Source organism: Carassius gibelio, chromosome B3 (assembly GCF_023724105.1).
Source record: "Carassius gibelio isolate Cgi1373 ecotype wild population from Czech Republic chromosome B3, carGib1.2-hapl.c, whole genome shotgun sequence".
Classification (NCBI taxonomy): domain Eukaryota; kingdom Metazoa; phylum Chordata; class Actinopteri; order Cypriniformes; family Cyprinidae; genus Carassius; species Carassius gibelio.
Genome location: NC_068398.1, coordinates 6,198,188 through 6,225,090, shown reverse-complemented (window position 1 = coordinate 6,225,090; position 26,903 = coordinate 6,198,188). Strand labels below are relative to the sequence as shown.

The 26,903-nt window shown below is 36.6% G+C and overlaps 2 protein-coding genes across 3 annotated transcripts; both read right to left on the bottom strand.

Moving 5' to 3' along the window:
* Positions 1-6,986: 6,986 nt before the first annotated feature.
* Positions 6,987-17,352, bottom strand: LOC127952524 (ADP-ribosylation factor-binding protein GGA3-like). 2 transcript variants are annotated; one of them, XM_052551047.1, is made up of 17 exons: positions 17,070-17,352; positions 16,227-16,311; positions 16,090-16,162; positions 15,908-16,006; positions 15,281-15,404; positions 15,106-15,209; positions 14,891-14,971; positions 14,305-14,442; positions 13,839-13,920; positions 13,645-13,761; positions 13,292-13,543; positions 12,490-12,563; positions 12,269-12,405; positions 11,830-12,116; positions 11,069-11,238; positions 10,782-10,892; positions 6,987-10,560 (listed from the first exon to the last, which is right to left on the bottom strand). In XM_052551047.1, the coding sequence occupies exons 1-17, from the start codon at positions 17,107-17,109 to the stop codon at positions 10,450-10,452; spliced, it is 2,085 nt and encodes a 694-aa protein (XP_052407007.1). In that variant the 5' UTR covers positions 17,110-17,352; the 3' UTR covers positions 6,987-10,449. The 2 variants fall into 2 exon arrangements, with proteins under 2 accessions (XP_052407007.1, XP_052407008.1); XM_052551048.1 differs by having other exon boundaries at positions 11,830-12,113; positions 17,070-17,348.
* A 310-nt stretch (positions 17,353-17,662) lies between these two features.
* On the bottom strand, positions 17,663-26,868 carry LOC127952100 (sterile alpha motif domain-containing protein 9-like). Its single transcript, XM_052550383.1, has 2 exons — positions 26,836-26,868; positions 17,663-22,939 (listed from the first exon to the last, which is right to left on the bottom strand). Exons 1-2 carry the CDS (start codon positions 26,866-26,868, stop codon positions 18,527-18,529), a joined length of 4,446 nt encoding a protein of 1,481 aa, XP_052406343.1. The 3' UTR covers positions 17,663-18,526.
* Between the last annotated feature and the right edge of the window lie 35 nt (positions 26,869-26,903).

Sequence of the window (26,903 nt, the reverse complement as noted above, 5' to 3'; positions counted from 1 at the left end):
ACTTATTTTTACATTTTACTTTATTTTTCAGCACCGCTGAAGTTGAGCCTGACACGTGTTTGGAGAAGAGAAGGAAGAGAGTGAGTTAGACCTGTCATTTAACGTAATCTGTATATTAAAGATCAAGGTCAATATTTTTCTGAGCAACTAATATTTTTTTCTATACAGTCTAATCCCACAAGGATGCAGCTAAAACTGCACTTCAATTGGAAGAGCATCATGAAGAAGAGATATCTGAATGACCCTCCTGACATATTTCATCTGCATCCTAAAATGCATTTTAGTCAGGTTGTGCATGTTTCTTGGGAAGGGAATGTTTTAAGAGAACTTAAAAAAATGGCTGACTGTGACTTACACATTGGCAACATTATCAACATAGTAAGTTTTTTCCACTATGTGAACGTAATTATTTTTCTTAATTCTTGGTACGAACAAAAAGAGCAAGATAGGAAGGAAATCCTCTTTGAAGTTGGTAGCTACACAGTAACGATGCAACCGAATGAGCTGTACTGTACAGTCAATGACAAAAAATATTGTTATGCAAAAGTGAAACCATCAGAAACTTTCTCTAAAAGATGTGCCGAGACACTTTGGAACTACATGATGGGGAACCATGATAAAGTTAATTCTTGTATAGAGAAACCCCAAGATGCCGTGCTAGTGTGTGCCATCTTGTTCTCAGAAGTTCTAAGGAATCCTGAAATGTTTTTCTACAACATCCTCCTGATGCAGTTTTTTAAATCATGGCATGAGTTTCATGACAATCATCCCATGTTAACAGGAGGATCGTGGAAACATCAGGGCAACAGTGAAACACTGGAAAAGGTTAGAGAGAGAAAACAAAAATGCCTTATCTATTGTGCTGAGAAAATTAGAGATAAGGCAAAAGAAAAATCTCTTCTATACAGACAATAGTGTTGCTTTTGATTATCATCATGTCTTTAGTCAGTCGTTTTTGGCGCCACCTATACCCTTGTAATAAAATAATAATAAAAATATCTTACTGTTTGTATTGTCATTTTTTCAGTAGTTGCTGAAAAGTATTACATGGGGAAAGGGGGCATTATTATAATAACAGTAAAATAATAAGAGTAATAATCTGAATTATCAATACATATTATTAATTTTGAATTATCAATTGTATGACCTCTACATACAGTACAGCATAATATGCACCATAATTGAAGACGACATGAGTCTAAATCAAGGCTTAACTCGAATTTGCTGTGCATTTTAGCTCTGAATTTGATGAAACTATAACTTTCTTTTAGTCCAAGAAACACAAATTGCATGAATTTAACCTTTGTGCTCTACTTTGTAGCAGAGCACTTTCAGGGTTGCCTTTTTTACTTATTATAAATATATTTGACCTTTGCTCATATTATGAGATCATTGTATATTTATGGCAAGTTTTTATCCTCAGATATAACACTAGATAAATCTGTCTTACCTTGTAAGATGAAACATCCACACAATTTGTCCTGAAAGTACAGCAGTATGACAGAAAGAGTCAAATGAGTCAGTCTCTTCCTGGTAAATGTTTTAAGATGTTGCTTTAATTGAATATAAATAGAAACAAATGCAAATAAAAATGCAAAACATGCAAACTAAAGATAGCGAGTAGACATGCAGCCAAGTATGGTGACCCACACTCAGAATTCGTGCTCTGCATTTAACCCATCCAAAGTGCACACACACGGAGCAGTGAACACACACACACACACTGTGAGCACACACCCGGAGCAGTGGGCAGCCATTTATGCTGCGGCGCCCAGGGAGCAGTTGGGGGTTCGATGCCTTGCTCAAGGGCACCTAAGTCGAGGTATTGAAGGTGGAGAGAGAACTGTACATGCACTACCCCCACCCACAATTCCTGCCGACCTGAGACTAGAACTCACAACCTTTCGATGGAGAGTCAGACTCTCTAACCATTAGGCCAAGACTTCCCATTATATGTTTAGTCTATAGCAATGGTGAGGTTATACATAAGGGCCAGGATCACACTAGACCACTCCAATTATCAGATAGTGCAGCCATAAGGTTGTAATTTTAAAAAGACTTTTGTTTTTATCCGGTAAATAGTCTTGATATTAACATTGAAGAGCTACCTATTGCAATACAATATTTTCATACTACACTCTCCCACATAATTTGCTATTCTAATTTTGTGCTTATTTCCTGCTATCTTCTATGACTGTAGTTAAACCACCCTTAGAAACTGCAGAGAAAAATGTACAAACATTTGATATTCACATATCAAAGTGCTTTTGAAATTGGATGTTTGCAGGCTGCATCTCATATGTTACTTTGATACAGAATAGTTTTAATGTTAAAATGTTACTGATATTTTGTATTTTGTATTATTCCAACATGCAGATTGTTATTTTAACACCTAAATGAACATCTCACAAAAGTTGTAGTTTGGTCTGGTTTTGTTTTTTCATAGTAAACACATGTGGATTTTGACTACTTGAAAACCAAGTTGGTATTTTCATAATGTTTCAAAAGTGTTTTATTTTTGGTACATTATTTCATCATTATTTTTAATCTTAGATCATTTTTTAAACAATGTACTGCATCATTACGCGATTGTAACCAAATTACAATGTTGTGAAAAGTTTAAAAACGTTTTGTGTTTGTTAGGATGATTAAATCTAGCGATTATTTAAGATGCATCAAAACATCCAACAAAACCAAGTGTCAGTTATATATCGGTCACATTTATTTCCTTAAAGTGTATGTCGCAAATATGTATCGTGTGGATTAAAATATTTTAACTGATTACAAAATATCACGCATTTAAAACATTTTACAACCAAAAAAAACTTTTATTCACCTCAAAGAAAGAAATCCAAGCCACCCATCTGGTCACATGATACATACATCATTGGTGAAATCATGCTCGCCCCATGGGGTACAACATGTTCCTGGATAAACATCCTTGGAACAACATTTCAATCAACCCATCTGTATTGAGATATAAATTTTCAGGAAATATCTGTTTTAGGCTTACAATCAGGCCAGGGTTAGGTGATTCTACACCCTTGTTAACCAGCTATCATTTTCCACTGATTTTAGGAATAAATTATAGGAAGTGTTAGGTTAAGTCTATATTTTTGGACATTAATGTTGATCCAGGAACATGTCTGTCTTGGCAAAATCACGGTGACTGACGTCATGGAGAAGTCTATTTGATGTCTGCATTTACATCTGCAAGAAGTAACTTTAGAGTGTTTCCTATCAGATTTTTATGATTTATGATGTATGTAAAACTGACAGAATCTGTCAGATGTTTGTACATAGCAGATGCTTTCCAAATCAAGTGATCCTTAACAGATATCTTGCAGACATACTATATGTGCTTTCTGGTGAAGGTTAGACACCCTCACACATCTTTATTTCTTATATTGATTATTTATTATTAACCATGTTAATTTATAATGCCACTTTTCAAAGCAGCTGCAGTTCAGAAACTAATTTAATTAGGTTATACAATTTACAAGTGCAGTTTCACTTCAATGTGAATTGGTGATTCCATCCCATTTTCCTTTATTAAAAAAATAAATAAAATAATCATAATAATAATCATAAAATCCTGAGCCTGAACTTTTTTCCAGGGAGGGGGTTTGATTGTGGGGGTGAACACATACACAGGGTTATTTGGCAAAAAAAATAAATAAATAACATTATTTGAATTATATTCCTTTAAACTAAATAGTTTCTATGCTCAGACTGCAGAAATTGTTTTGTTCAAAAGAAATAATGATAAATTAAATACTATGAAATTAATTTAAAAAAGGAAATATACAAAGACATTTTACTACAGAAAACAGTTCAATTCAATTAACAACAACAAAAACAATAAAATCCTCCAAGAACTGGAAACTTAAACAGGGTTCATACAGCAACTGCTAAATGAATCCCAGGATATTCAATGCTTTTCAAGCACTACTTTTCTGGTTTTCAAGGACTACAATCAAATAATAATTAATAAACTAATTCAACAAAATGACAAAGTGCAGCACATGCAAAGAATGCAATGACTGTGGCAACTTTAACATTTAATATGACACTATGGCAAAGTTAGCACTTTCCTTATTCCTTATGATTGACCTGAACAATGAAAGCTATATCATACCCTTATTGGAAAATTCTGAGCTACATCCCCGCTTATGGACAATAGGGGTGTGAAAATGCACTTAGCTCATGAGATATGAGACAAAACGAGGCTTTAATATGACTATATTTACATGTAAACTAACAAATAAGAAATAATAGTTGGCTCAGATAAAGTGTCAAAACCAAGTGATTACATGGTTTTATTGAACCACAAAACAATATGCCTATTAATACAAATAGCCTACCAGCAGAGGACGCCAACGGCCTGGTGATGCTTCACTGTACAGCAGGTGTTTCAGACTCGGACTTAGTGGCTGCCAGTGGCGGCTCCAGACAATTTTGATTGGGGGGGCAATGGGGGGGTCCTGGTCTTTTCAAGGGGGGTCTCATGAAAACCAACAAAAAATACAGTGGACATGGCTAATAACTGCATATTTCTGCTACTAAACAACAAAAACACCTTTGCAATGTAAACAAATGACAGGCTACATTTGTTATTCATATCCTTCACACTGCACTTTCATGTCAGGTATATTATGCATTTTTATTGACATTGATATTTTTACATTTATTTCCAGATAGATATTATTGAGTTTACAGGCTAAAGTGGTCTTGCTGTTGTAAACACTGTTGCTTTTGTAGAAAAAATATTTGCATCACATTTAAAATATAATTTTATTTTAATTCATTTCTGAATTTTTTTTATTTTTATAATGATAATTCAGAGAATGAGAAAATCTGAATAAGCCTTACCAGTGTTGTGATAATTATTTTTACGTGTTAAAAATAAATAAGTACTGTAATATAATAAAAGTTTATTCAAATAACATAAAAAAGACCAGACCCCTCGATGCCTGTGAAACTTTTCTCCCTCAAACAGCACGCTAGTGTTACTTCTACACTACAGGCTACACACAGCAATATAAACAACGTCTGCATGTTCTCACATCACATCGTTCTTGTAAAATAATAATAAGTAAATAAACATCAAAATCACTTCGCTGAGAATGAAACACCACTTACCAGCTGCCACGATGTTGAAAATATCCTCTAGCAATTAAAAAATGCGCGTGCAGCATGAGGAATCTTCCCGGTTGGATGAGGTCGTAGTCAGGTGAACTGTCATCATGTTGGTCATTTTATTTACGGCTAAATTATTATTAATAAATTGTACTAATATTATGATTGGGCGTGGGCAGGCATTCACAAAAGTTTATGTTATTACAAAAAAAAATTTAGGAAATTTTGCTTTGACAAAAGGGCACTTAAGGGGCAAAGGAGCAGGTGCTCAAGTGTACCGGTTCTTTCGGACAATTCGATCAAATAAACCAGCTGAAAAAAAAATGGTTCACCGGTTCTTTTGTGCTCGATGTAATGCCGTCATTGGCGATGATTGCCCTTCATTCAAGCCTTTGGTTTACCCGCGCTTATAACATTAGCAAAGAATCAGTTCAGAATCAATCACCAAAAGAATCAGTTCGGTTCAGATGCGCTCTGTGTCAGTCTGCTTCGCGCTGAATCACGCATGCGCAGTTATCATCAGCTCATCGGTTCTCGAATCGGACGCGTCCGACAGAAACGGTTCTCGGTTCAGTGTATGAATAAATGTCGAAATAATTATTATTTATTATTGTTCTGCGTAGTTTGAAGAGAAACATTTTTGGATCTTTATCCCGAATATATATATTTTTTTAATCAGGAAGAGGCTGGGGGGTCAAATGGGGGGTCAAGGCATTTTTTGGCAGGGTCTTGAGACCCCCCAAGACCCCCCCTGGCGCCGCCGGTGGTGGCTGCATCCGAAAACTGGAAAAATGCTGCCTTCAGAGGTCGCATTTCAAGGTAGGAAGGCATCAAGGCACGTCTGAAATCAATGTCAGCTTCAGTTCCTGTCTCCTGAGATGCCTTCATGTGGCCGGTTTCTGAAGGCATCATAGATGTATCCTTCGCTGCCTTCTGTGCATTCCATTCTAAGCTCTCTCTTTGTCTAGAAGCCAAAAAATAAAGATGGCGTCTGAAAGTTGCGGTCGGTGGTCAGTTTGTGTTTAAAATAATGTATGTTTCTGAACAACGTTTTCAACTTTTTATGTAATTTCTATCGAGAAATTAATATTGCAGTAATTAAATATCCACTTAGTTATCACCAAAGCTCTCTATATTTTGCTGTAGATTATTAAACCATTACTCCGCCTCAGAAGCCTGTCCGAAATCAGTTTCATGAGGTGCCCTCGTGCTAAAAACACGGCCTACAAAGTCATTGTCTGTTTAGACAGCAAGGCAGCAAGTCACTTGCCTAAGTTTTCAGTTGCAGCCAAGTTTAGATTCAACCCTAATTAAACACACCTTAGCCAACTTAATCAAGTCCTTCAGGCTTACTTGAAAACTACATGGTATGTGTGTTTGAGCAGGGTTGGAAGAAAACTCTGCAGGGCTCTGGCCATCCAGGAACTGAGTTTAACACCCCTTCCCTGTGTTGGCACAGGTTTATAAATTAATTACGTTACAAATCTAGTGAGATAATGCACAGTTCGTAGATGACCTTTAAGCAACCCAAAGTCTATATGCAGAGGAAGAGTTTAGCCCCTTTCACACATGCATCTTTCCTGGTACAGTAATTTGAGAGATCATTCATGAACAGGACTTTTCAAAAATCCCGGTAAATTCATTTTGGCAATCATATGGTTCATATGGATATGAAGTGATTACTCTGAGATGTTTACAAAGCTCTGGTGCTTTTTAATTAGATTTTCTATGTTAATGTAGGTTACACTAGATGGGCATCTTTGACCATTGTGACTCAAAAAAGCACAGGATTGGTAATTTCCACCCCAACAGGCAAAAATGCAAAGAAGAAAACTATGGTCAATCCATTGGATAAAGTATTTAATGGCGCAGAACACAATGGAATCATTATTAAATACAGAACAGTGCATCGTCATCATCATCCATAATAACTTTTAATACGTTTTCATTTGTCCCACATACTTTCATGAGTCATCCTAGGAGTCATTCTATAATTAGGGGTACATGTCATTTCCATGGACTCTATTATCAATTTTACAAATGTTTCATTAACTTTTCACTTCAAGCAATGATCACTTTTATATCAGGGGACATTTCTAATTCTTTTAATACAAAAATCCAACATAAATCCATTTTTTATCTTGCAAAATTTGTATATTCTATACTGAAATGAGCTGTTTTTGTGCAGTTTAATTTGCTAAATGTAAGGTTTTGCTCTTCAGATAAGCTCTAAAAATACAGATTTCTGTATATATTTATTCTAAATATTTGTCCAAAATAATCATTAAATTATGAGAAAGGTATTAAAAAAATATTTTGCATAAATATTCACAAACTATTGTCATTACACAGAAATTACAGAGGAATTGCCTAAAAGCATGGTTTGCATTGCAATGGACAAACATAACTGATCTAATCACTAACACACTTTCCTTAAAACCAGTATCCATAATATTATACACGTTGTATTTACATTTGCAAGGGTTATAAAGCATTCATAATTCCTCATGATGGACTTAAACCTACGTAATATTATAGATTTGCCATTTATCTATTTCTTCTTGGTCATGAATGATAAAGTGTTATGAAGTTATTGTATAAGTTCTTAAAGATTGAAATGTCATGATGTATTAGAAAAACTTAATTGGATGGTGAATAACACTAAATTCAGCATACTGTGCATTTATGTTAAAGAAAAGTATCATCCTTCATGATAGCATCCCACAGTATGTCCATTATGAAGCCCAAAATTCATATTTTCAAATCAGTTAGATGGATAACCTCCAAAATCTCTTAAGAGCTTAAGCTTAGCTTGCCAAACAATTGATTTAGCACATTAAGAGGATATATTATTCAGCCACCTAATTTATTTATATATATAAAAAAAGAATACTGATTTCTTAAGTTTTTGGCTGACATGAAATGTACCCCTAAATATAGAATGACTCCTAAATCATCATCGTCATCAACATCAGACAAGATGAAATTTTGGCTTTTAAAAAGACACACAATAATTCATAATAAAACACAGACGAGCTTCCTTAAACACTTGCAGATGCACAATAAAGCCCTGAAACCTTCATCTTCCTGAAACACGTCAGACAGAATTAGCAAAGATGCTGTATGATGTCCAGATTCACAGGAATCAATAAGATGAATCTCATAAAAATAACCATGAATTCACCCCCCCCCCCCCCAAAAAAAAGAAAAAAAGGGGAGATATTTTTACTTAAGACTATAGCTTAGGACCAAGAGGTTTCACCCCAGAGATAGTTCAAATAAAAAGTTGTTTAAAAAAAAAAAAAACGTATTTTTATTACATATTACCCATGTATACACACATATTTTAGTAATTAAAATGAGTGTTTAATTGTCATGCAAATAAATGTCAATACGCCAATAAAAGTAAGCATAATATTAATTTTACTTCTTTGGGTGAAATATTCATAATTTTTGTGTGAGATTCACTCGATCACTGTTGTCAAAGCCTTAATGCATGATTGTAGTGAATTATAAGGTTTGCACAAATCAGAGAAGCAGCTGTCCTCTTCTCAAACACGTTAAGATTTGTTTGGGACCAAAATCACATGAGGCCTTTATCTGATGAAATAAAATGCTCACTTGCTCTGCTTCAGCACTTAAAAGAATCTAATCATGCAAAACGCTCATAGGATTGACCGCCAATGCCTCCACAAAACTAACACACATCCAATCTGACAGACTTATGATGAACTCATAACCAAATGCAATTCATCCTCCATCAAGATCTTCACTGCATAACCTGCAGGTAAAAAAAAAATGTAAATATGTCACAATCAAATAAACAAATCTAATATTGTCAAAAAAGGCTGTGGACTATCTGAGACAGACTGTAATGCTGAGTCCAAACGTTCCTGCAACAGCAATAAATAAAACCAAAATCAGTGTTGAACTATAACACAGGCAGATAAAAACTCAAAATAGACAATATAATGCTGCTCTGACGTTACGTGTGTAACCTCACAGCGTAAGGTTCGACTGTAAACTCGTTGGACTGCAGGTACATTCATTCTGATGCTTCATGACGTCATGAAATAAATCGTCTAGCTCTAGAAACAGCAAAGTTCAAATGCTTGTTGAGAAGAGCCCTAGAACTGTCTGAACAGAATGAAATCAGGGTTTAATATTCTCCACGGACAGCGGCGAGGTCATGTGACACCATCAGGGTCAGCTAGGATACTGAGTTTTCCACCATTTACCACAGTTTACATCAAAATACCACAGTTACTACAGTACAGTGCTTGAAAAAGGTCCATTTTGTTTGATTTCTCAACAAGTAGTCAATGAAAAGAGCGGCTCACCTAAATATATTTTTGCAACCCTGTTGCCAAAACTTCAGACATGTTTAGAGCAGTTTACAACTACAATTTATTTTTTCCCCAGAAATAAACATAACACCTAAAAATTTTAAATTGAATACAAGTCTCTCTCTCTAGCCCCTCTCTCTCTCTCTCTATATATATATAAAGTAACTAAATAAAATACCACAATTGTTGTTAAAGTGAATAAAATGTACATCTTAAAAACATTTTACTTTTTTCTTGTACATTTTTTTACTTTAAATAAAATTAAAAACATTTTACTTTGCTACGTTTCATACATTTCTCATTTTCGCTTTAACTTAATGTATAAAAGTAACTAAAAAGATGAAATACAAATAAAAAAAACATACACATGAAAAAACAAAGTAATAAAAATTACAACAAAAACGAGTTACTAAAACTGTTCATGAAAACACAAAATACAAAAATATTTTAAAATATATTTAAACAAATTTTAAAGTATGATTTATAGTATCTCAATTATACTAAAATATCACTGGTAACTGTTTTTAAAATAAATAGCTTAAATTCATACATAATCATTCAGTGAAGTTTGTAGTAATTAACTTATTTCACATAAATTATAGAATTATTTTTTTCCATTTCGTTTTCTAATCATAACTTTACTCTATTTGTTGAAAGTGCTAGTTAATTATTGTTTTACTATGGTATTTTAACAGAAACTATGATTACCATGGTAAACGTCTGTATAGGCAGCACACAAAAGACCAATCTCTGAAACAGACGCGTCCGTTTCAGACCCTCATGCGTGTCACTGACGTCGTGTTATTGTATTAATATCCAGCTTGAATTTTCGCGAAAAACATCAAGCATCAAATGCTGCTTCACAAGGCTGCAGCAAAACACTGATAGTAAATAAATAAACAGCACAAATGAAAGACGATCCTTGGGAATGAACATAAGAGTTCGAGCAGGTAAAGGATGAGATCTACAGCGAGCCCCATCTGTCCGCTGGAGGAAACTGATCCAGTTCTCCAACCTCCGAATACTGACGCTCTCCCAGAAGATACGCCAGCTTATAGCGCAAACGCACACGCTCCTGAAAAACACGCACAACACTGGTAAACCTTTATGATGAGCTCAAGCAAAGTGGTGTGTTTATTTAATAAAATAATTACTATTTAATAACAATTACAATCAATAAATAAAGAATTTTATAATAAGATTTTACAATACTAATAATCATCTTGTATGTATTTTATAAATGTATTTTATGTTTTTGTCTAATCAAACAAGTATTAGATGTGTGTGAGCTCCTGCCTTGAGTGGGTTGGCGAGCAGCATGACCTGAGTGATGGATGCGGGGGGCAGGATGGGGTTAAAGGGTGCGATCTCTGCACCTGATGGAGGCTGAAGCTTCACTCGCATTGACTGCCACAAACACAACACAATACCAAGTCATCAAACATGTTCCAAGAAATCCCTGTGGCATTTCACATTTTATAGTGAAAGGAATGTTGTGAATTGATTCAGATGAATCATTAAAGTACTGATTCAAATGAACGAATCATGTAAACTCTCTGTGTTGGCAGTGGAGGAGGTCATACCTTGGGCACAGCTGCTTGCAGCACTATGTTTCGCACGGGTAACGGCGCTGTGTTGATCAACGACACCACCATGACCAGGACGTCCGGTCGACCCGGCGGACAGTCCATCGCAAAGTGCATGAGAACACGGACTCCATCCTTATCATACAGCGTCACAGGTAAGACTCTACCTGAGGACACAAGCAGAAACACTGAGATACAGCTCAGCAACTAATACTGTTAAACAGGGCAGCTGCAGGATCACATGGAAACCTCGGCTGTCTGGATTTAAAAAATAATCACAATTCACTCACAAAATCAAAAGGAAAAAAAGAATTATATTTATAATGATTTTATATTTCATATACAACCATAAAGCCTTTAATATCAATTGAAATATAGTATAAATGTAGTATAAATTATAATATAGGATTTTAATTTTGTATGACTTGTAAAGCAAAGCCTTTCTGGGTCACATTTCAGACCAAAGAAATTAATAAAAAAAAAGAAATAAATAATAAATAATATTACATTAACATATTTATAATAAAAATAATTATATACTTAAGAAAAATTTTATATATTTTTTCTGTATAACATTTCTCACAATGAAAATTAAACCTATAATATAAAGGATAATTAAGATTTTAATTATTTATAATTTTCCTGACATTTTGACATTACTTTCAAGTACATTTATTATTTTATTTTATTTTAGTTTATTGGCCTCCAGTGTGTTTTAGCTTCACGTCCTTGTTCAGACTGACGCTGCGGTCACTCACTGGGTCTAATGGACTCGAGCGGGACGTTCAGGTTGGATAGGCTGGGCTCTGAGCTCCGCGCCGGGCTGCTCTGAAGCGAGTGAGACGGGGATGAGAAGGGCTGAAAGAAAGGGCTGCCCGGAGCTGAGCCGCCCGTCACCGCCTGAGCCCGGGCCACAGCGGGCGAACCAGGCACCGCCGCGCTCACAAACGGGCTAATGGACTGAAGAGGGGCGGCTGTGGGGCACATTACACCTCCAGAAATACCAAAAGTTCCTCCAGCAATGCCAGTCAGACCAGAACCACTACTGAGAGACAGAATAAAACTTCATTTATATTCTCAAATATGCGGTTGACATAGGTGGACCCACATAACTGACTGATAAGAAACGATCTGCATGTGCAAACCACATTAGGTTTGTTTAAGGTGCTGTTTTCATCAGGAAGTGCAGAATTGTACCTCTTTCCACCTCCAAAGTCCAGCATGGAGAGATCCTGCAGCCCCTGACTGACAGCCGGTGTGTGTGAGGTCTGCGCAGGAGTGTGTGTTGTCGGAGCAGAGATGCTCCCAAACAGGTCCAGGCCCAGATCAGGAGCCTGACAGCAAGAGACCAACCAAAAAATGAGAGGTTCAGTCATCCCCTTTAACGTCTGTAAGTCCAGTGGGTGTGTGTGTGCTACCTGTGAGGATGTCCACTGACCAGACGGGTCATCCAACTTCTGTCTGTTTGGCACAGAAGGAGGATCATTCAGCCCTGAGAGACAGATAAGATTTATGCATGTTATATTGAATATAAACTAATAAAATAAATTGTAAAGTCATGAAAATGGGAAGAATAATTTAATATTATTATTATTTTATCAATTATATAAGATATATAATTTTATTCACCTTATGAACCTAGTTTCTAAACCTTTTTATGTATTCTTTAACAGCAATATTAATTGTAATTTATTATTTTATTTATACAAAAAATATTTTTAATATAAACCAAATTTCATACTTCAAACTTCTTAATATGAATATATCAATCATACATTTGTTTTAAATATTTCATATACTTTTAGTAACAATATTTTAATACTACTACTACTAATTATTATTATTATTAACATAAAAGCTTTCAAACCATTTAAAAACATTAAAAATAATAATTATTATTATAATTGTAGCAATTATTTAAACAATTACAACTTTTATTTCCTAAGTATTGATTTCATATGCTAAATAACAAATATATTATTGTATATTATCAAAAATGTTTCATTTTCAAAAACATTAATGTTAATAAAAATCATTATTTTATTAATATTATTTATTTATTTATTTAATAAGCATCTTATATTACTGTCGATGCCATTTTATAAAAAGGCTTAACAGTGAATTACACATTCATGTGGGGTACTATGTGACCTCTCTTAGTCTATTTCTATGGTATGCATCACCAGACAGTGTTACAACAATTGAAAAGAGATTTATCACCGAGAGACAAGAGTTCATCGTCCAGCAGGGAGAGGGAGGTCTGCTGCTCAGGCGGTTTGTGATTGGGGCTGCTCGTCTGACTGCCTTGAGCGCCGGCCAATCGGCGAGGAGGAGGCGGCAGCACGGGGATGGGCGAGGCCGTGGGATTGGCTGACGGGACCTGAGGAGGAAGAGGGGGAGGAGCAACGGTCGGGGGAGGGGAAGGTTCATCCAGTCCAGCCAGATCAATCAATGTGCCCGTGGTCTCACATCCTGAGAAGACGAGAAACATCATGAAGAAAATACGATGTATTGGATTATCAAAATATTTCTGCTTAGGGAAGATCTACAGATGATCCCTGAAGTGACGTCACCTTCACTAGCAGCCGGTCTGAGATCTTCACCCTCGCCGGCATCTGCCTGTCCTTCTACGATTCGTTTATAAGAGCTGATTACTCTGGACAGATCATCGTTTGCCTTGAGAATGTCCCCTACAGGAAGCAGAAAAATGCTAAACATTTCAAATAAACGATCCTCTGAGAGCAAAGCGGGGCATCATGTTGTTTACCCAGACTGGAGTCGTTGTCCTCTGCCTCAGTGGCCAGTTTGAACGCGGTGCGTCGTAGTTTATCACAGCGCTCATACAGCTCCTGAACATACAGGTCAGGTGACATGTGAGTGCTGCTGTCGTGATATATTAAAACTATCTAAATACAAATGCTAAAAACACAAACACAATCTCAAGATGTAAACTGAAAAATGTTTTTCCCACACTGAATATTTTTGTATTGAAGAAAATACAGTTCTTTTTACCTTAATACCACAAGTTTCTATTAGTAAATACTGTTAACAAGCAGCCTTGTCATAATTACAGCGGAAACACTTCAAATAGGGCTGAGCTGCTGGAGATTTATGATCAAATTAGATTCCCGCAAACAAACTAACTTAACCACCTGATGCTCAAGTGCCATTTCTTTAAACTTTCTCAGTCTGCACATTTGACAAACATTGATTGTTGTCAGATATGATCTGACCTTGATGAGCTCACGGTCAGCATCGGACGATCGCTCTCTGTCGTAGTGACCCAGCATCTCGCTCAGGAGCTTGACGTTGTTGTCCACTTCCTCCAGCGTATTGTTGCGTTTGGCCATTTTCTGCACTCGGACCTCATCCTGCATGCACAACACAAATTCTGTCTGTCACATCAATTATGCCACACCTGATCCAGAATCAGTGTGTAAATCTGAAACAATATTGAAATGATGAGGTCTGACATTAATACAGTTTATACAAGCGCCACCATCGATGCAACCACCCCTTGAACCATTATGGTCAACATGAAATCAGATGTGAATATTTACTTTATTAGTAAATGTCTTGTTTTGTAAACCAGACAGTTATGAAGGAATTAATAAATAGCTGTTAAAATCCATTATTATTTTACTATATATTTCTTTAAATAATATAGTTTTTTTATTTCTTTAAATCCTTTAATTTTCATGCAATTCTTTAATCGCTTAATCATTAAATTCAAGTTTTCATGCTGAGTTTAAACTGGAGCTCTTCATCCATCTTTAAATATCAGATCAACATCTTGATCTCGTCTCAGGATCCTCTCACCTCCTTCACCATGTTTTTGATCAGTCTGTTCGCCTCCTGAAGATCTTCCGGGTTTTTGCTCCTCAGAAGTTCAGCCAACAACTGCCATCAAATCACAGAACAACACATTTTCTTAGTTTCAAAAAATGGAAAACACAGTTGGAGTTAAACCTCCAAATCACATATTTAAATTCAGATTTTGCATGCACGGGAAAAGATGCCATCAGGTGTCTCACCTTCCCCATGTCCTCATTGTCAAACACTGGGTTTTTGGGTCGTGTCGGAGGGGACGAGATCAGGGATTTGTCCACTGTCAGTTCTGGGTCTGACGTCACAAGTCCTAAAGAAAACGCACATCGATCAGACAGCCGCTCATGACACACCAGAGAGAGTTCACTCGTAACATCTCACCTTGTCTCTTGAGCGTCTGGTACGCGTCTGCGATCTTGGCCTCATTGGGAAACACCACCGTCCAGCTGTACAACATCTCAATGACCTTATTCTTCACCTTGTCAGAAACACTGTCCCCCATATACTGAAACACAATGTTTTAAACAATATTATTCAATGATGTCTAATAAGGTACACATAAATGAGTCCTAAAATCAGAAACAAGATCACATTTTTGCACTTCTGGTTCCATCGTCTTGAATTCAGTGGGTTTCTGGTTAATAATCACACTCTTGCAACTCAACCTTTCATAGGAAACGTTTTTAAATAAAGACTGAAAGAGTTTAACCAAATGGTGGTGGTGTTGAAGCTGTGCAATCATACTGTAGTTCATTTATAGCCTATGTTAGATTTTTTTTTACTTTTAATTATTGCATTTAGGCTTAAAATTCATAAAAGTTGTGTTATTGTGTTAAGATTATCATGATGAACAATATGTGCAAGAATCTTTATGTTTTGGAGGCCACAAAGTTTATTTTTTGAATCCAAAAGCAATAGAAAAAATCCTATTGGCTTTCTTTTGAGGGAACCAGGATGATGTTAACTTATGGGTCAACATACAAAAGTCATAACAGAAAAACCACTAACCTTGGGCGAAACCACTTTAATCAGCTCATTTAAAAACCTATATCTGGATATTTCGTTGTGAAATCTTCGCCCACAGTTCTTCATACAAGCCTCTAGTACCTTCAGAAACACAAAACCATCAGACATCATGTAAACATTATAGCATCTGTAAAGAAACTCATAATAAAGCAGCCATCCCTCACCGTCAGAGCTTGAAGGGCTTCCCACTCTTGAGAATGGATTTTGTGAACCAGGAGTCTCACAGCTATCTGAGGACTACAAACACAGTTAGAGAAGAGACTCCTGTAGTTTTCAGTCATGTTGGATTACAGATGCTTACCCTTCCAACTCCTTATTGATCTGGTCACAAAACCCAATTATGTATTCCCAGTCCTCCTGCCGGTTGGTCGGGTGTGTGGCTTTGTCTGTGGAGGACACACAACATCGTAAGGACTAAACACTCAGCCCCGACTGTGTACACTGGCACAACAGTGTGAGGGCCAATCTCAGGGATGCACATCAATATTACCATCACTGATTTCAAGAAAATATATATATTTTTTTAAGTTGTCGTCCTTTACGAAAACCTCCAAGTGTGTATAATATTAGCATACTCATGTGCAACTGTATTTACATTTTATGCTTATTGTGCATGTCCAAAATATTTGTATTACGATGTTTTGTGTAATATTTGATACCATTGATAAAATCATTTTATTTGATTAGTAATGAATTAGGAATTGCTGTTGTAAATCCTGAAGCTCTGGGTCTGAACTCATACATGAAGCTAAACACAAAATGATCAAAATGCATTTTGAATTTATAAATCATACTATTGGGAAGGCTTGGCTCATGAATATTAATTATGAGACGTGTCGTTCATGCACTGGGCATATCTGATTGGCAGACGCTGGCGAATCAACGAATCCTACTATGATGAAGTCTTGGCCCTTTAAAATTATTTATTAATCATAATTGGACGGCCCGAGAAGGTTTCTAAGCAACGTCAATATGAGATGAATAATATTCAAGAGCTCATCTTCATTATAGTATGATTGAAATTCCGCTGAAACAAGCTGAACAAGAACGTCAGACGCGTCGGTATTAATGCATGCACTGAAGACATAACACAGCAGTGTTATTTACACCTATTATTAAATGTCATTGATAATAATGCACGTACTGAGCCAGGATTCCAGTGATTCTCCCTCCGGAAACGCCATGATCCTTATTTAACGCTTTGACTCCATAAATCCACACATTTCCTCCTTAAATACCACCGACATCCGTCAAATTAAACTGACTGTGTTAGAAGAAAGCATCATCTGTTCCATCCGAGCTTGTACTCAGCTGTAAAATACTTCTTTATTTCTATTTTTAAATGGACAGCGCTTTGAATTCAGCCGGCAGTATCATCAGCTGCCTGTATGTAGGTCCTTGGCATCTCGATTCAGACGCCTCTGGTGATTACAAAATAAAAGTCACCAACAGGACGCGTCTTGAAGGATTACAAAATAAAAGTGAAACTAAAATCTTTAAAGTGTTTTTGTTGTTTCAGAGGAACGATTTGGAACGAAGAGAAGATAATTCTTGCAAAAAAGAGTTCTAACAAAGCAGTTGGACTATTATCTTTTATTCAGTTATTTCATATACAGTAAGATATTCTAAGAAATAAATATTCTGGTAATATAAACTTACAGACTTTTGTTCAACAATAGATGAGAAAACACAAATATTTTATTGCTTTATTTTAAATAATAACTAATTTGGAGTAAGTCTACAGTGAATTACATTTGTTTTTTTGTTTTTTTACCCAGCATGGAGTGTAAGGCACTAATTTCTTTAAAGTTGTTTTGAAATGATTTTGAAAATACACAAATTTGAAATGAATCTGACAATACACATATTTAGACTTGACATTATTAGATGCAGCGCAGGAGCTTGGAAAGGAAGTGAAGGTATACGTGTATTAGATAACCTTTGTCTTAAAAGATATAGCCCATTTTAAACAAATGTTATGGTCACAAGCAAAAGGAATGGACTATTCCAAACAGTGCCGTGTGACCTTGATGACCTTAATATAGTTAGTTATTTGTTCCAGCTACAGAAAAACATGCGGCCTTGCAGATTTGCAAAATGAATCAAATGATGAAACAAATGTACACTGTAAAAAGAAAAAAGAAAATCAGTAGAAAAACTTATAATGTCCTGGCAGAAAATTACCTGTACCTATGTTAAGTTTACAAGCATTTCCTTCAACACAATGCAAAGCATCATTCAAAATACATGTAAATCATCTGTAAAAAACAACACAGGTGCATGTTTGCCCTCTTGATGTCAATGTACAATGTCGCTTCTCACATAATGCAGTCACAACCTTTATGAAGTTCACATCAAACACAAATAGACTAAAATATTTTAGCTGGAACAAAGTAGCTACAAAAACATGCAACATTACTGATTAAAAGATTGATTAAGTGATGTGAGATATAATAACAGGGCAAATCAAAATAGCTACAAGATTGGGCTCACACGTTCCTTTGACTTGAGTTTCTTAGGTTTAAACTGTAAAACTATAAAGTTTTCTCATTCATGTTTCTCCGGTCATCAGTCAGATCCATTTGATCAGGATTGTGAACCTTATGACTCAAAGTCTATGTCAAGTGCAACTGGTCCATTCATTGAGAATCCTATGAAGAATGACACTCTTCTGTCAGATTCTTTAGGTAACTGGCTTCTGAACATTGGATCGACCTTCACATCTAAAGCACTGATAAAACCACCACAAATTTGACCAGAAACTCTGTAAAGTTTCTCGCAGTCTCTCACTCGCTTCCACATTTTTTCATCATTCCATTTAGTTGAGATATTCTGCTCAGATCCTAAACAGCGGTTTATATCTCTATGAGAAATCAGGCCACCGTATCCTTTGTCCTTCCCTAAGTAAAAATGGACAGCTGCTCTCTTTCCGTTAGACACAGGTCTCAGCTCTTGTAAATATGACAGCTTCATTTGTGACACAAAAGGTAGTAATGTACAGTCCACCTCTTTCCGTAACAATAAAACTGTGATGTAGTGCAATGGCAGGATCTCACTGAAGGGTGTAGGCTGGTCGATTATTTTAATTAGAAAGTTGCGAAGGTCTTGGTAGGGCACGATATACTGAGATTCAGGGTTTATGTTGGCCAGAATTACATTGGCATAGATGAAGTTGATAGCGTCCCTCAAGTGTCTGGCCTCTTCTCTGGTGTTCAGAATGAAATTATACTGCTGGATGATCTCTTCAAGAGTTGATGCAGAGTCTTCTTTATATAAATATTCCAGAAGCCCAGTATAGGAATCACCCTTGTTCCTCTCCAGACATTGGCGCGCCTGCTCAATTTTAACCATGCGGTTCATGAGCTCTTTGTTGACCAGCTCACTCCAATTTATTTTACAAAAGAGGTCAGTGTACTGTTGGAAGTACCTGGAAACCTTGGGCTTTGTCAGCTCTTTTTGTTTGTCTTCCTCTGCAAAAAAAGGTACTAAATTGACAAAAAATTTGTCAAGAAAATCACAATTATTCTTCATCATGCCCTTTAGTTGAAGAAGATAGCTCTTATGCTTCTGCAATACTTGGGAATATTGCTCGAGTTCATCGTTCATCCTCGGCAGATCTTCAAAGGTAATTTTACCCGATAGCACTTCACTAAGGCAGTTAAACAGTGGAGTCTTTTGCAGAATTTGTATGATAATAGCTGCAGTTTGAAGTTCACCAAGATGGCCAGCGGTGTTGTAGGTATTATAATCCTTTAGTCTTTGCGATCGAGTCATTGCCTCTTTTTTTGCAGTTTGTTGTGTTTCTTTGCAAGCTTCTCCTCCAGACTTAGCCAATGTAAGGTACTTTTCAAGACTGTCTGGCTTGATGGGATCATCTTTGTCTTTGTGAACCTCATGCTTGAGCTCACGTACAAGTACCTGTGACACCGTATCACATATGTATGAGTTGTCTTTTGAAAGATCTTTGGCCTTCCTTGCCCACTTCATGGCTGTGGTAAAGTCCGATTTTTTGATGTAATAGTACCTTGCGAGGAGCTGGAATATCACTGCATCTTTCCTGTAGCGCTTTGCTGCATCCTGTAGAATAAGTTCTTCCTTCCCTGGGGTCTCTTTCATTATATCTTGGATGAGAGGAGAAAAAAGTGAGCCTTTAGCCTCAGCCAACTGCCTCTTCACCAACATGTTGTGAACATCCTGCATTAATTTTTGTTTTCCCAGAGTATACTCATAAAATGAGTCTGTTGTGAGCAGAAGGTTAGTGATTTCTGCCTTTTCCACTTTGGAAGAAAAAATGGAAAGTTCTTTCAAACAGTGTTGAGCTATGCTGTAGTGAATTACCATCACACCCTCAAAGCTAACTTTAGAATTGACTGTGCATCTTGTCAAAAGATTGGAAAACCGCTCAAATCCATCTTCGACCTTGGAGGGTTCAAAATATGGCTTTGCTTGCAGACCAAGGAACTCTTCACATGTAGAGACTGACAGCAATGCATTCTTGCAGTAGACATGCAAAAGGACAAGAACAGCAAAAAGTTGAGCATTTTTGTCTTGAAAGTTGAAACCCTTCAGGGTATTTCTCACAATACCCTGAATATACTTAGGTGAAAAGTTATTCTTCAGAATCATGAAGCCATAAAATGTTTTAGTGTTTGTGTTGGTCCTCTTAAACTCCTTTAGCTTTTCCTCAAACAGTTCCTGTTCGTTCTCAGATAATTTGTTTCCAATGAAAACTGCATCATCAGTCTGTTCACTGGATTCAGCTCTCATGCAGTTGACAATTATGACCCGTGGAGACGTTGTTGTTTTTTTTTGTTCTAACCATTCCTCCTCAATCTGAAGTTGGAGTTTTTTTACATCAGAGATGTCTTGGAAATCATCGATCATGAGCAAAACGGGAAGTTGTGTGGGTTTCTCTTTTGTCTCATATGTTAGAAGCTGTACTACGTGTTCAGCTATGAGAGTATAATCATGTGTCGTGTCTTCCAGAACTGCACAACGGAATTTATCTTTGAGTGTCCATAAAACATGCATGGCTAGTGTAGTGCCACCACAGCCTGGAAGATGGAAAATGCTGAAAAACTCACACACTCTCTTCCGACTACATATGTCTGGAATAATAGTATTGATTATGTAGCTAAATTTGTCTCGTTTGATGAATGGCATTGAACCAGGCTGTTCTGAGAAGTAAAAGTTCCACCAAGACACCTTCCCTCCCTTGTAAAATATCTCCTCATGCTTTCTTTTGTCCTCATTTCCTCCATCACATTGGTTCACACAAAGAATACTAAGCGTTTCTAATGAGTCCTCGGTTTTCTTTGAGAGCACAACATTACTGCCACCACCACAAGGCAAAAAGCGTCTTGATTTGCGATTCTCTGACCACAGACTGAGCACGGTGCCATTGACCTCAGCAAAACTCAGTTCATAAATGCATCTTGTTGAGACGTCAACACCATATCTGCCCTCAACAAGATCCTTCCAGTAGGTGTATGACGTTTCATTGTCACTGACGCATAAGATTTGGTTATCTCCCTTGAGCTCTTGTAAAAACATATTGAAGGTCTCAAGCAAAGGGTCTTTTCCATCACTCACCTGACTTAACAGCAAGAAAATGGTGAGAAATTTCTTGTGAGGCAGCACATCTTTACGGCACAGGAATGAAACAACATCACGCACTGAAGAGCCCTTCTCAATCGACCATTTGTCAGCATCAGATGGGTTTTCCTCATTAATACCTCCATTACAGAAAACCCAACTTGTATTTTTGGTCAGCTTTAACTTGCTTGCTATGTCTTCAACTGCACCTGTAATTTTATACTGAACTGGTAAGTGAATATTGTTTTTTCTTTCTTCAAACAGCTTATTCAAGCCATTCTCAGCAGATTCTGGATCAAAATCCAAAACAGCCACTGGATTCATGTGAAGAAGGAACCGCAGGTTTTCCAACTGAACAGGATGAGACTTGTTAGCCACCACAATGTACCGTTCAAAGTGTGACCTGTCCAAAGATTGCGTTCCTCCTGTTATAATCTCACACAGTTTAGAGCCTTGAACACTGTTTTTGACAACAGCTAAATGCTTTTCTTCAGCATCCTTTCTTAGCTTGGACAACTGTGGCATGTCTTTGATATATTTCTCATATTCCTTCGAGGAATCAGATGTAATAAGATTCTTGCTGCTACTGTCCTCTCGTATGAAAAAGGATGATATCTTTCTTTCTGCAGTTGTGGGCTCTTGCATCTCATGTTCATTTTTATCTACCTTATAAGTGTTAAAGTAAAATTCTTGACAGACTATGGAGGATGGCTCGATGTCTACCTCAATAACACACTTTCCTGTGGATGTCATGTCAGCTTTGAGAACTTCAACAAATCTTGGTGGTTTTATACACCTCTTTGCTGTTTTAATGGCCCTTTCTGGCTTGAAATGTTTTTCAATTGCATGTGACTGTTGTACATCAAAAGTATCTGTGTTCTGAATACTAATGCCCAGAATTTGTCCGTGTGGTTTGTCTGCCACTCCGAAATGAATGGTGCCATTTGTGCGACTATTCATACAAGCTGCTGCAAATCGAATGACCTCATATGTGTATTTTTTCATTCTATTCTCTTCTGTTGTGTTGACGAAGGCTTTGAATTCATGACATGGTTGTATGTAGTCTTTAGGACCGGTTTCAGTTACATCTAGAATGCTGTTTTCTCTGTACCTGTGAGCAGCATTAAATCTACTGAAAGGGTAAGGCTTTAAACTATAAGACTTAGTCACCATGTCAGTCTTTTGTTTCAGTATATCTATGTTGGCCATTATCAGTGCTTTTGCATTCATTGACAGATGTAGTTCTGTGAGATTACACATCTTCAAGTGGAGAAGACCAGATCCATTAATTTTCTCATTATACAAAATATCTGCATCTTCTTCGTCCACTTTTATCTCAAGCAACCATTGTCTCACATGGTCTTTATTCCACTCTTTGATGTCCACTGGACGTTCAGATGACACAGTGATTTCCTCATTCTGAGAGAAAAAGAGCATAAGCAAACAGGGACATAGTTTGGAGAAAAAAACTTGATGTATAATTTATAATTAAGTATACTGTATACAGAAAGACTCTTAAAACTGTAGATTTGATAATGATAATGCTTTGTGGTTTAGGGTATATACCAGGGATAGGCAACTCCGGTCCTGGAGCCACTATCCTGCAGAGTTTAGCTTCAGCCCTCATAAAAACTCACCTGCCTGTATCTAGTAATCCCGAAAACACTGATTGCCTTGTTCAGGTGTGTTTAATTAGGGTTGGAGCTAAACTCTGCAGGATAGTGGCCCTCCAGGACCGGAGTTGTCTATCCCTGGATAAACTAATGCATTTTTACAACAAGTATCACAAATTATGTTATAAATGTTGACCTCTCCAGTGCTACTTACCTCTAATCGTCTTGAGGCTTCCATACTGGAATCAGAAACCCTTCAAATAAGAAACATGGAGAAATGGCATCAAAACACAGTGCATCATTATAATATTGGGGAGACCAAAAATGGTTGTAACATGGGATTAGTTGAAATACAGTCAGCTGAAATTAGCCAGAATGAAGAAACTTCTGGCATACATGACCATCACCTTGCTGAGATATTTTAAAGATAAAATTATGTAATACATTTCATTTCAAATTTGATGATGTGAAAAAAAAAAAACTCCCCTACAGTTGAGTTTTAGCGTTTGTGAATCCATGCAGTCGATCTCCGAATCTGGAGGTACCACTTTTAGCTTAGCATAAATCATTCAATCTGATTAGACCGTTAGCATCTCATTCAAAAATGACCAAAGAGTCATCCATGGTACCGTATTTTCCGCACTATAAGGCACACCTAAGAGCCTTAGGCAACGAGACTGACTCCGACAATGATGAGTGGGACCCTGGCATGTTCCATTCAGACACAGAAGATGAGGACTATGATGGATTTGTGGGAGAAGATTGATTAAAATATAATGTTGTGTATTGTTAAATAGTAGAATAAAGTTCAATTAAACTCACTGTTTTGCTTCCATTACCTTTTTTTTTTGTAGACCGTATGTTTTAGCATGCGCCTTATAATACGTTGCACCTTGTGAATGGGATAAGTACAGAAAAACCCCCTAATTGAGACTGCGGTTTATAATCCTGGTGTGCCTTATGGTGAAGAAAATATGGTATTTAATTTTTTTCATTTTCATTTTCATGACATTATTACTTTATATGAAAATAAGCTTTCATACACGCATGCATGTAGTGAGAAAGAGAGAATGTGAGAGAAAGATAATTAGTGAAAATTGATGCTAGGTGCTAGTGCCAGGTTTTGGCAGGGTATTGGGAAGGAACAAAATCTAATTTATTATTTATTATCTTTATATTATTCATTGTCCTTTAGCAGTATTCAATGTCATTGTTGTGCCTGAAATTTGACTTCCTGTGAGATTACTACAAGATTGTTTACTACTAACTCCACCTCTAGACCTACACCATAAAAATGTAGACATCTCTAACTCACATGTTTTGGGTGATTTAGGAGTTTATACTTGTAGTTTGGTTCTCTCAGGTTCTTTTGGTCAGGACCAAAAATACAAATAAATTAAAGGATGATTGATTTATTCAACAATTTGTCTCCACTGTTTCACCATGCCGCCTTTTTGTAGAATTTCGACTGGACCTTTTGCTGTTTTGTGTCAGCTGCGTCACGCCGATACGCTGTTTCTGTTCAGATTAAATCACAACAACAGGAAACAGATCCAGCATGACATCATTTTTATTTTTGGGTGAACTTACCATTTAAGGATACAAAACAAAAGGCATAAAGATATGGTCACAAACTAATTGGACAGTTTTTATGATGCACAATTTGTGAACTTTCTCTATTGCACATGTGAAGATCTAATGCAAGAAGACAATGGTTCCAAGAAGACAACGGTGCCTGTACAGAACAATAACGAGCAATGTTGCTTATATGATTAAGAGTACCAAGTATGCTTGAGCATTTTGTCTTTTTTAGGGTCACTTACACGGTCTTTGGTCAACACTCTCATGAAGTGTACTGTATGTTTCATTCATACTCTAAGCCTGAGAGTGCTTTCGTACAAAAAGTCAGAAATGTATTCAGAGGAGTTATAAAATATGACGTGCCAGGAAATCTCTAACATGGACAAAATAATGCAGCTATCTATAAGCTGAATAAAAAGCAGTAACCTTTCGACTGGTGAAACGTGAAGAAATTAAACACAGGAAGCAAATATCATCATTCCTGAAAACTCCCCCTCCCCATCTCCCTCTGACTTCCATCAATATAACCAACGTGAGGTGTTTTCAGGACTGATGATGTTACTGTGCCGAGGTCTAAGTGCTGCAAAGTGCTATTCCACCATACATTAGTTAACCTTTTTTTTATCCACCTAGAAAATCACCACGTTTTATTATGTGTCATCATACTTACTTATATAACTACTCATGTAACTGTCTTTAAATAGGGAAAACATGGAAGTGTTTGGAGACTTCTAAATTCATTCCTGTTTGGATCCTAAGAAATGAATGGTGCTAAGCTAAATGCTAGCATACTGGCGAGCACGTGCTACAGCGGTTAAGTGCACGTACTGAGACGGGAGAGGTACGTATCAGCTCCTCTAAATTGAGGGAAGAACATAGTGGAATATGGAAAAATGGTGGCGTTTTCCTTTAATTTAGCGTTACGATTAATCAATCAGAATGAAGATGGTCCAATTTTAACAAAAGTTGTGCATATAAACATACCAAATGTACAATATAATTTAAGCAATGGCTCATTTTTCAGTTCAACATCTAACTTTTGAAACATATATTCTGCAGAGTTTCAGTTAATTATATTCCCAGTAATGACACTGTCAGCTGTCAGTTATCGCCAGAACAGATAGACATGCTGGAGTTCTGAAACCTGGGATGTTTTGATACATATCTCATCTGTTTCACATTGTGGTGTGTTGCATCTCTCTTGTACTTATGTGCAATGTCACTGTTGTATGGCATTACATCATTTTCATCAATAATGTTGTAATTTCTCTGCCAAACATGGCAACAGAGCTGCCTTACATGATGCTTTCGTATCGTTCTAAAGACCGTGTTCTCAGAATATTCTCAATTTAAAAGTTGACGAGTTCTACAAGGATGGTTTTTACAAGTCAGAATCTCATAATTAAAATAACAGAAGTAATGAACAGAAGTTGGTTAGTGAAAAGAAACTTCTGTTCCATGCAAACCATTTCCTTGATGTAAACAAATGAACCTATTTAAATACCACCTCAGTGCCCCTTTAATTTTCATGCTATGGGTTGTCTTTATTTCTATTTGTTCAAGTGATTTTATAGAAGCTTTCACAAAGAACAAAAGTTAATGCTTTAATAATGTGCTTTGTAAATATTTCCGGCACAATATCCCCTTCGCCATGAGGTGACCAGAATTTAGACCATGCTAGCAACACTTAAAGGGTCGCCCTGTCTTCGATATAAGTGTTCAATCACATTTGCTTCTTCTGACTATTATTTGAATTTATGATTCTACATGCATATTCATTGCAGACAGGGAAGTGAAAAAACAAACAAACAGCAGTGTCCCAAATTTTTATGGAAAAAAGTTATCATTGGCATTACATGTGCAAAAGGCGGCACATTATATGCTTGTATGGATGCTGTTGAACACCATAAGCATTTAACATCATCATTCCCTTTAAACTTGTAGGCATTAAAATAAAACAAACAAATAAAGGATCAAGTGCAACTAGATCCTGGACTCCCTGACATTTGTTATTAGTTCTTTGCAGTTGGCACATGTCCTCCAAAGCATCTCAACAACACTGTTTTGATCAAATCATAAAATCCTGCACACATTTATAATTTTGTTTAAATGCAATCTTACCTCACTCAGCTCCCTCTTGTATTTGTCACTCATCAAGGGTGTCGGTGATGATAACCGTGCAATGATGT

What these genes read in the sequence shown, in the direction of transcription:
- LOC127952524 (XM_052551047.1), bottom strand. Translation starts at nt 17,109, where the DNA reads ATGGCGTTTCCGGAGGGAGAATCACTGGAATCCTGGCTCA. An exon ending in ATCACTGGAATCCTGGCTCA is followed by an intron (nt 16,312 to 17,069) that starts GTACGTGCATTA and finishes TGTCCTCCACAG; the next exon opens with ACAAAGCCACACACCCGACC. An exon ending in TTAAAGTGGTTTCGCCCAAG is followed by an intron (nt 15,405 to 15,907) that starts GTTAGTGGTTTT and finishes ATTGTGTTTCAG; the next exon opens with TATATGGGGGACAGTGTTTC.
- LOC127952100 (XM_052550383.1), bottom strand. Translation starts at nt 26,868, where the DNA reads ATGAGTGACAAATACAAGAGGGAGCTGAGTGAG. An exon ending in ACAAGAGGGAGCTGAGTGAG is followed by an intron (nt 22,940 to 26,835) that starts GTAAGATTGCAT and finishes TTTTTCTCTCAG; the next exon opens with AATGAGGAAATCACTGTGTC.